Source organism: Lipophrys pholis (assembly GCF_963383615.2).
Source record: "Lipophrys pholis genome assembly, chromosome: 13".
In the NCBI taxonomy this organism is placed as follows: Eukaryota; Metazoa; Chordata; class Actinopteri; order Blenniiformes; family Blenniidae; genus Lipophrys; species Lipophrys pholis.
The window spans coordinates 20,900,304-20,911,347 of record NC_137632.1 but is presented as its reverse complement, the minus strand read 5'-3'; the positions used below and the strand labels follow the sequence as shown (position 1 = coordinate 20,911,347).

Sequence of the window (11,044 nt, the reverse complement as noted above, 5' to 3'; positions counted from 1 at the left end):
CGTGATCAGGACACACTGATTTATAGGCGCATGAATGCACCACAACCTCTACAGAAAGTCTGGCCATGAATCTCTTATTGCACTTAAGGTGTGTTGGAGCAGAGACCCCAATGTGCCCTACCGTGGCCCACCTGGGCCATCTGCATGAAAACTTCAGCAAGTTCAATGAAGTAATGTCCATTTCCAGTATCTGTTTCAGTAAAAGCTCCTGAAGTTCAAAGGAAAAGCTTTTAAGGAGACAGTAGTTATATAAAATGGTTTGGCATAAAAGCCTTGGTATTCATCGCTTTGTTTTTCAGTCAAGTGACACGCAGCTTTTGTGTAACAAATCTTTGCCTAATGATTCAGTTTTATATAGTACAAGTCTGACAAAAGTTTTCCTATTCAGCTTTCATCTTGAATTTAGTAATCAATTGACATTTAGTTTTATATACGTGTAAGTATGCGTTCTACATGAACAGCCAGTATTGGACATTCTTATATCAAGATCAAACCTTGAAGTTCAGGTTTCGTAGCATGTTGTGTGTACTGTAAATCACCTCGTGAGTGAAGTGAAAACCTATCCCGGTCGTAGAGAAAGTCGGCTCCTGAGGTGTTGTGACCCGGTGACCCCTGCCGACCCCTGCAGTTATCACCAGTGCTAATGAAGTCCAACAAAGGGGGCAACATGTAGACCTACAAACACAGCTCACAAAAACAACCCCTCACCTCCCCCAAAAGCACTACTGCCTCCCCATCTCCTCACTAGTCTGAAGACTAATCAAGTTTCACAGCTGAAGGTGGGCAGGATGTCGGAGGGTTACTGGCTTTTGGATGCAAAACGAGGCAGGAAAGAGAAAATGACTGCGGCTTTTGATCGAGGTCAAGGTACCGCCCCGAAACTCGGCCTTGCGATTGGCTCGGTGTTCATAGCTAGGGCAAACTGACAGGCCTCAAACAGTTAGCCAAATCATAAAACACGAGAAGAGAGAAGTGGCTTGTTATTGTCCGATCCCAGACACCATCCAGTATTAAATCAATCCAGCGTGCATGTCGATGATTGACCACATATTTATGTTTTGTTTGTGTGTTTGTGAAGGCAGTAAACAGTCAAATCATGCAAGTGCTTCAACGTTTGGATGACGTCCTCCTTCTTCCCCTCGTGTGAACTGGTTCGTGATACTGTAATTACCATTTGGTGGACATCAAACCACACGAACAGCATTTTCCTACTTTGCGGACACTGATTCATGAGGGTCCTGCTGCAGTTCGTTTCTTGGCCCACCTGCTTACAAAGGTTAAATGGCAGTGCGGGGGAACAGAGAAAGATGGGTGAAGAGTGATATATTCAGGCACGACACAGATGAGGAACTCAATTTATAATATGTTGTTATTGTCCACATCAGTTAGTTTACACTTTATGCATGTGTGTATTTGTGTGTGTGTGTGTGTGTGTGCGTGTGTGCGTGTGTGTGTGTGTGTGTGTATGAGATGAGGCCAGATGGACTCGAGACAATGCCAAAAGAAAAGATGTTCTCCGAGGCTTAGAGCCAAGAGCGAAGTTACACACAGAACAATGAGCCACATATTCCCATACACACTGTGCACCACCTGCTGAGGTAAAGGCTGTGCTCAGCTGTGACTTTTTGTCCATTAATTAGTTCTATTCTTTCACTAATTCTACGATTCCCAAACTTGAAGCGGGCGCCTACATTTTTGCCTCCTCCTGACTTGTCAAAACTTAGTTTGCACAAGTCAAGGAAACTGATCAAACCCCGACAAGATCTGGAAACAAACGTATTGACTGAATGAATCCATGTGCATGAAGATCTCAGCTTAAAAGCGAACAATACGTAACCGTTTTAACCTCTTTCAGAGAAAAACCGCTAATTTCAGGCTTCATACACGGCAAAATTGTAATCAAACGCATCGGCCCCAAGATCAGTTTATCTCGCGGTCTTCCTCTTTTTTTGTCATCTTCCCTCTTCGTTAATAACAACAGGCATCCTGTACACAGAGATAGGAAAACAACATGACAGCTCCGGCTTTGATCGCGTGGCCTCCAATGGGTCACAAATCAAAAGTGAAAGGTGTTTTCTGAACCGCAGCACAGATGTTATTTTCAGGGAGAAAAAAAAAAAAAGAAGAAGAAAGAAAGAAAGAAACGAGAGGAAAAAATGCTCTTTCTCCTACACTCAGCCTCTAGGATAGTCTTGGCTTTGCTGGACGAGCTTTTTACAACTATATTCTCCGGTCCAGCTCCCCACCCCCGTCTTCCACACTGTGCAAGAACTCCCAGAGGAGCCGCGCAGTAAAAGAGCCAGGGCTCGAACATGAGAGGAGGAGGCCCTGTAGGATTCACAGATTTTCAGTTTTATAACACTCACCATGCAAAGATTTGAGGAATTATTAGCTGTTTCTCATATGATGCTGTAGCTTTGGAGATACTCTCACATTTTTCGGTTAATTCCTTGTTGCTTTAGGACCATGTGCAGAGGATTTTTTTTCCTCTCACAAGCAGGGGAAGAAAAGGATCAAACAGTTTATTTGAAAATGCTTTAACACCCACTGAAGTGATGTTATTGTCTCTTGCTGTGATTTAGAGACACACAGCTTTTATTGGGAATTAGAAACATCTTGTTGAGTTGGGATTGTTGAGGTTGGAGGGTGTGGATTAATATTTTTGGGAATAATCTGAACCAGGGTTTATGAAAAACCCCAAATGTTGCTTTATTATTTCCGTCTCTAGTTTTGCTACAAGTAACACACATTATAGTTGCAGACATGATGAAAGAAAATCTTTAATATAGTTTCATTTTGTCAACTTCAACTGAAAGATAAAAGTCCCTGAAAGTTTAAATGTACAAAATTAAAAGTGTGTTTTTCTTCTTGTCAAAGCTCCACAAAGCCACCAGAGAGAAGCACAAGAGGTGCATGTGGTTCATGAACCGCAGCTTATCCTGATTCACAGACCGACAAAGATTTGAGGAAGAAAGGCACAGATTTCACTCTTCATGGATTAGTTATTGCTCGAGTTCGTCCTTCTCATACACTTACACATACTCAAAGACTTTAGAGAAGGTGCCTGTAGGTGAATGATGACATGATTCTGATTCTGAATGGAGACGGTGGATACTATGTAGAAAAAAAGAGATTTTAGGTGGATACGTATGATTTTGCTTAGTAGTAACGTCACGTTTTATTGGACCCGATTAAACCATGAGTGGAGGAAAGATGGAGGTAAGATACAAAAAAATACAAAGCTTAGACATCAGATTGAACTCATATGTTCTCATTTGCATTGTTTCTTTTGCTCATGTGCATCAAAATTTAACTTCTCTATTTTCAGTTTTATCATTTCATGATTGAACTTACTGTGACATCATTATGAGAATTCAATTAATGTCCTTAGGAGATATTGTGAATTACATATTGTTTTTGTTAAAAAGAAAAAAAGAAGAGATACGAAAACTGTGGTGTGGTTTCATAGCAAAGTTGCTGTTTCGTGTGTTTTTGAAGTGACTTGATAAAGTGATCCTCACACAATAGAAGAAAAAAAAAAGGAGGGAGATCAGCACTTGATGCATATTTGGAGTCTGAGTAATGCTTTGTGTGCCCTGGTGGCAGCCTACACAGCTGACTTTCAGCACTGCCAAAACACACACACACACACACACACACACACACACACACACACACACACACACACACACACACACACACACACACACACACACACACACACACACACACACACACACACACACACACACACACACACACACACACAGGAAGTTGATTCCAGCCAACATCAAGTGGTATAAGGCTAACCTTTGGAGGTTTTTTTTTTTCTTCTTCTTCTTTCTAACTGAACCAGACGAACACCGAATACCGTTTGAGGCTTGCAGAGTGTAAACCTTCACTTTATTCCCTTTTTACTGCAAATTAAAGTTTTGTAGCTTTTTCCGTCTGATTTTACGGGAAACATCTGGATCTCTCGCACCACTGGAGCAGTGGCCCCGGGTGATTCTGTGCTGCTCAGCTGTGAGGGCCCGGGATAATGAGCAGGTATCAAACAGGCTCCCATGGATAAGCCGGCCTTGGTAGGAAGGGTTTGCCCAACAGCGTCCAAGACCACCATGCCAAAAGTGACTGCACACTGTGGCATCTGTTCATCTTTAACAAGTTATTGTGAACAAATTAAAAAAGGATTCTGTCCGGTATTGTTTCAACTCCATGCACAGGTTGCAACTCTACACGAAGAGCTTTTGTGCTGATTATCAAGAGAAAACAATTTTTTTTTAATGTATTGTTTTGTCATAAGCATGCATATATATCTACCAAAATGAACAAGAGCTTGATCCCAAATCATCATGCAGACACAGTCATGTCACTCCAGAAGCAGCCAACTCAGAACTAGTCACTTAGATCAGAGTACTACACCACACTCTTCATCAGCTATATCAATTTATCCCTTGTAACCAGGAAGCTAACCAGAATTTAATGGGCATCACTGAGATCATGCCTTTAAAGTGCTTTATAAAGTCTGGACACTGCCTCATTCATCCAGATTTATTGGCTCAACTGTGTGAGTTTGGTGCATCAGCATCTTCTCCCTGCAGCTGGAGGGGAAGGCTGGTGTGCTTGCAGGTGTTTCCTTGTTCGGCCCACATTCACAGACCTTTGAAAAAAAAAATCTAACAGAATAGTGCTAAAATAGTCCTGGAGAGATTTAAGATATTTAGAAAAACAGCTATTTTATCACACATCATCACCATCCAGGACTGAATCATCCAGCTTATATTACACTTGTCAATAGGATTTTTTTTTTTTGTTCTGCTGCACTGTCATAAAGGTTCTTTTAGATTTTAAACTAACAGCTGGATGTTGTACTTGACAGTATCACAATTGTGATTCAGCTTACTGACTGAAAATCACATCATATGAAAAAAATGTATTGAATATCAATCACCAAACATTGCTCTTTTACTTCAACAATTGCGGAGCTGTGTTTCACTTAACTCGGGCCAAGATTAAAAATATCAACCAATGCAGGACATTTTGGATAACTGAAAATGTCAACTAAATGTAGAGTTGTTTAGACTTTCAACATTTTGATTGAGGGTTCATGCAAAATCTGTAATTTTCTTCTTCCAGTGACTAAATTCTGCTGTTAGTCGAGTTTTAGGTTGCATGTTTATTACTGCTACGGCCAAGTATAGTTGCCCTAAAGTTTTCCTTCTTCATTTGCAATTCACAGTAACACAGGGTGCACACGTCCTGTTTAATGTAATGTTGCTGAAATACTGTTGAAGTTAGAGAAATCTGTTAGAATGACGGTATGAAATAGCCAAATAGGAAATATTACAGAGGGGTTGCTGCTGTACTGAATAGCAGCACGGCTGTGATCACTCCATATTCATCCCAGCAGTGTGATACTGCTTGAACACTGTATGGTTGACAGCAACACAAATAAAACAGTGATTGTTGCTAAGGAGCACATTTTTTTTTCTGCTTAGATTTCTTCAGGGCCGCATTTCTACATGGACCTTATCATTTATTTGTATTTTTGTTTTCCATATAAAGAAAAGAAAAGAGCATCCAAGTCAGTTTTGTAAAGCTAGATCCAAAGTAAACTGTCATTAACAGAACTTTTAACCCCGATGAGGCAGAATGAAGTCTCCCAATGCAGTTATACTGAATATCAGCATTCACAAGTTTGATTCTTCTTTCATAACTATAAAATATTATAAAGATGACGACATTAAATCATGAGAGGATCAGGCATTTCTGCAGTTTGGATTCATCAACCTCTTTAAAGCAGCAGTGCAGAGTCTCAGCCACCACACACCAGCCCCCCCTTATAACAATAAGCCCCTTATAGTGTTTAGATAGCATCTAACCACGTCTGGGAAAGCGGGATGTAAACAGTGTTTTAATGTATTAAGCGAGCAGGAGCGATTAAAAGGCATTTCTTTGCTCTCAAGTGGTTCTGTGAAGCAGTGTGCGGAGTTTTTGTCCTTATCTGCGGCTGTTGAGGCTCCCTGCTCGTTAAAGAGCCCAAAGGCGTCGCTATTTGAAACGATTACTCGTTATTTGAGCGGACAAACATTTTATACGGCCCCGCTTTAAAATTGGCTCGAGTTTCCTCCACTGTTAATGAAGCTGTATTTTTTTTATGGTATGTTGGTTCCCCCCCCCCCCCTCCTCTCTTTGACTTTTTTTTTTTCTTTCCATAACAAGAGGAGGGGGCGACTTCTCACACCCTGCAGAGAAAAATGTAGGAGAACAGGCCAAGACGCATTATTTATTATTTTATTTTTTTTGCACGTTGTTTCAAATAATTGGCTCAGCCCGACCCTTTTTTATGTATTTATTTTACTTTAACTCCATCGTTCATTTGTTGTTAGAGTCTATATATGGAGTTTAAAAAAGAGCCTTGTTTCGTTCCAAAAATACGTGTTTTAATAAATAAGCAGAACAACAAAAAATGTACATTGGACGGATTTTGGATGAAAAAAGTCGGTGAAATGAATCCATGCAGAGAAACTCTCTAAATTGCATTGGTCCCTTTACAGACTACAGGCGTACAAGTATGTACAATATGCATTCATCTCTCTATATATATTCATTTATATTTATACTTTGGTTTAAAGTCTTTGCAATCAAAATATATTCCCTTCTTTACGGTTAAAGGATGACTCTGGTGATACAGGCCGTACATCCGAGCTGTTTGTTGAACTCAGTTGTTGTTGTTTTTTCTCTGCGTGCCACAATCAGCTCCAAATGCAGCGTGATGAATCTGCATCCACATACACACATATGCGCTCCTCCAAGAGAGTGTGTGCGTGACATTACGTCTCCATGCCCGTGAGGTCGATGGGTTCTTCATTAATCCACTTGGTCTTCAATCTTTGCAGAAGTAAACAGTCTGTAACGAGAAAGAGAGGCGGGGGCAAAATAAAAGGAAACATTATTGATAAAGCTGTGAGCACGCGTAAAAGCGCATTGAAAAAGACGCACTGGCTCAGTCTGTGGGAAGTCATTAATGAATCAGAGTGAAACCACACGCAAACGTTTAGTGTTTGAACCGTGCTACAGTCAAATACAGAAAGAGTTGTTTTTTTTTTAATTGGAAACACCTGAGTAAATTCACGCCTTTTCATTTCCGTCTGGATTACAGGATAAGCCTAAAACAGTAAAATCCAAATCCCCAGAGGAACACTAAACCCACCAAACTTTTCAAAGTACATCACCACCTTCCACAAGCCACAAACTTTAAAGTACCTTTTTTAAAGTATTTATTTTTAAGGTAGAGCTGCGCCCACGCCGGTTTAACAGTGTGCATTATCTTTCATTTGAAATGCATGTGGAGGGGGAAAAAACCTTGAGTACTGTCTAAGTTTGAAGTCCAAAAGCAGCTTAGACAGTTTTCTTCTGCTCATTTCTCCACGCTTTGTTATTTTCCTTCACATTCCACTGATGTCAATTCAGCTCAGAGAAAAGACCCACCCTCAAATTTACTGTGCTTACACAAATCAGTGTAATGAAGCTAAGTCCTCACCCCCTCACCCCCCTCACCCCTTCACAGTGTAACGACAACAAAGCCTCGCTGATGACTGGCACTTAGGATCAGGCGGTGTGGTAACTGCATGTCAAACCCACCAAAACTAAATAAACCCTGATTCTGCTTATTTTATCCAGGAAGGTGTTATTTGGGTGTCGTCTTCTTTACTTCAAACTATCTCACAGATTCATTAAAGATAACCAGCATATATTTCTTATTGAGTATGTTGAATATTTAGGTGAAACTCACAATTCTCCAACAAAACTTTAAATATACATACCCCACCCTACCCTTTTTTTTTTTTCAAAAGATCAAACTGAGTTTCCCCCACAACAATTACATTAAAAAAACAAAACAAAACAAAAAACAGATCAACCCAAGAAAATGTCACATCTGTGTGCTTTACGCACTGCATGCACGGAGCTCTTCACAACGCAAAATGACACTTCTATCCCTTCTGCTCGTTAATATGGGCCTCTGCTTTTATTGTCTTGCTCTGGCTTGAACTTTCATGTCCAGCCGAGCTGCCCATTCCTGCGGTCTCCACACAGGAAAGCGCTCTATTGTGAATATAAATTACCCGTGGTGGCAATAGAGCAACGTTTCGCTCAAGACAAGCTCTTTTTCTACCTCACTCATTAGAAAATGCTATTAAAACGACATGAATAAAAAAACTGAATTTCAGAAGACGTTTGACGTTTAAATATAGCACAGAAAGACATACATTGTCCATGTCTTGCTTGTGAAAGATTTACAAAACTATTATCCGCCCACATCTCTCCGCGTAAATTCTCAAAACAAACATAAAGTCCCGTTTTCCAAATCTTAAACTTTGAGCCTTCTCATCGAGGAGTATGGATGGCTGTGACTGGCTGCCCCGCACTGCAACATCCGGACGCACCGAGAAGGATTTCAACAAGATGCTGAGGCCTCAGCGTGAAACCTGTCACAGGTTAATTGGCGCGTAAAACCCGGATTGTGCTATTTGAAGCGCGCTGATTTAATCTTAAATCGCAGCTGAAAGGATGAGTGAGGTTTTAATAAGCTCATCAACATCTGGCCACAACTGTCCTTCAAACCCAAAACACGTGGACGCACTATTTCCTGCTAGATATTACAGAGAAATTCAGTTTCTGTTGCGAAAATTATATTTAAATGTAAAAATCATGTGATGATCGAACTTGTTGATGTCGGTTTTTGATTCGCGTAATAGAAGCAGTTTATTTACGAATAGTTCCCAATAGCCTAAGGCCTACTGATACTAGTTTGTTGGATGTGGTACCCACCGCTTTGGCATTGTGAGTGAAGGATCTCTGCGTGCTAGTGAGAAGCTGACATAGACCAAGCGCCCTCCATCCTCCACACGGAGAACGCGTAACTGAGTCTTTCGTGCGCGACGTAGCTGCAGCTGGACATCTTGCTGTCCATCTCGTCGCTCTGCAGCACCTGACAGAGAAAGTCTATATATCTGGAGGCCAGCTTAAGCGTCTGTATCTTGCTGAGTTTGTCCGACGGCAGCGTGGGGATAATTTTGCGCAAAGACGCAAAGGCCTCGTTCAGAGACTGAGTCCGCTGCCTCTCCCGGACGTTGGCGAGAACGCGCTGGTTCTGCAGCTCCTCGTATGACTGGTTGCTGCTCGGGCTCGGCTTCTTCCCCCGCTTGACCGGCCCCGGGCTGCTGCCGCTGCTGTCCTCGCAGGACTTCTTGCTGTGTCTCCTCTTCCTATCGAAACACTTCTGCTGCCTGTCCAGCTCCTCCTCGCTGGTCACCAGACTATCCACAGGGGAGACCGGAGAACTGGAGCCCTCTTCCATTTCTTTCTTGAAGAAATGCAGGGATAGAGAGGAAAAAACGTTGTCCACCTTTGAAGCCGTGGTTACGCAAAATAAATGTACCGCTATCCTTGAAATATGAGGGGGGCGGACAATGTCAGACTGCGTCTGTCTGCGCGTCTTCAGAAGAGACGGGGTTCGAGACGCTGCGGCTGGCACACTTCTCCGCTCGCAGGAAGTTTTTTCCTTACTATTTTTTGGAAACTTTATCCCGGTTTCAGATGCTAAATAGTTTTGAGAGTGGAAGGGGAGGGGTTAGGAGGGCGGAGGGGGAGCCAGGCAGCGTGCGGCCTGGTGCTCTTAATAAGCAGGAGGGACCAGTCATGGTTTCATGTATCTGAGATGAGAGAGACGAGGTGCTCATTTACTGTTAAAACCAACGGATCGCTTGTATATTTGTTTAACCTTTTTTGCCTTTTACGCACGCATTGGCGGAGATCAAAGCGATGCATGGGAGCTTTTCTCTTCCCGTCCCCCTGTCTTCTCAAATATATAATATGTGAGAATACAACTTAAAGTAAATGTGACAAATCGTCACACAAAACGAAAATAATAGTTTTGCAAAGCTACACAATTCTATAAGTCAAATCTCTAACAACCTTCATAGCGCCCCAAAATTGATATTGACACCCCCCACCCCCCCATGATTAAATGCCGACCCTTGTTAGGTTACTCCCATCAAACTGACCAGTTATTACATTTACTAGGATTTACACGTTAACATTTTTCAGTTACTTTTGTTGGACTATCAAATGATTTAAATTTAAATAAGTAGTTGACATTATATAAACATAATATTCGCTACGCACTTTAATTGCACGTCACTCATTATAGTAAAAGTACATATTTGTGATATATAGCAATATTTTCTAGAAATAATAATAGTTTGACTAGTTTGAAACAAGATTCCTTCTTGAAATGGCATTCAAATATGTCTCATGTTTTTTAAAATAGAGTTCAGATGGAGCCTTGTGGGCCAATAAAGCCATCGAATAAATGGCAGCAGTATAAAATCCATTTGCTCTCGGAGAGTTGAGGCTTTGCGCCACTCTCCATGAGGCCTACAACTTCCACCCAAACCATCAGTGTACAGTAAATACATGCACTTCAACTGCGGAGGACAATTTACGCGCACATATTCGCCGCAGTGCTGGAAATCCACCCGCTTGATCCCTAATCGAATCAAGTCTCCCTGTTCCTATAATGTAGAAGTTAAACAGGAAGGAGGCTTTAAACTAAGCGACGGTTTGTGCAGGGATCCCTCCAGCAGACGCTTCTCTCCATGCGTTTTGTCAGCTCTTCATCTGTCATGTCAGGTTTCCCCTGCGCGGAGCGGCGCGCAGGTGGATCATATTATGCAGCTGAACTGCCAGCATGCAATGCAGAGTTTGTCCAAATCAGCTGGCTGACCCCTGGAGATCACTGGGACTCAAAACAGTCCACTTAGACTCCCACTAACTGGAAAATATTAGTCTTTTTTTTCATTTTCCTTCTTTTTTAAATCCATGAAAAGATTAGAAAAACACAATTCCAATGAATTTCTATAAAGGAGCGCCAAGCAACAAAGTACAAATACTTAATCTTTTCACTTGTACTTTCTAAACCTGACCATAGATAGCTGTACTTTGTGTTAGTGCATTGACTAAACTACTCCACAAGATGATG

General features: G+C 41.6%; 1 protein-coding gene across 1 annotated transcript; it reads right to left on the bottom strand.

Annotated features, from left to right (window-relative positions):
- Positions 1 to 6,770: 6,770 nt before the first annotated feature.
- On the bottom strand, positions 6,771 to 9,560 carry twist2. The gene is made up of 2 exons (XM_080477829.1): positions 8,833 to 9,560; positions 6,771 to 6,910 (listed from the first exon to the last, which is right to left on the bottom strand). The coding sequence occupies exon 1, from the start codon at positions 9,359 to 9,361 to the stop codon at positions 8,867 to 8,869; it is 495 nt and encodes a 164-aa protein (XP_080333955.1). The 5' UTR covers positions 9,362 to 9,560; the 3' UTR covers positions 6,771 to 6,910; positions 8,833 to 8,866.
- Between the last annotated feature and the right edge of the window lie 1,484 nt (positions 9,561 to 11,044).

Excerpts from the sequence above, each read along its gene's own strand:
- twist2 (XM_080477829.1), bottom strand. The coding sequence starts at position 9,361 with ATGGAAGAGGGCTCCAGTTCTCCGGTCTCCCCTGTGGATAGTCTGGTG.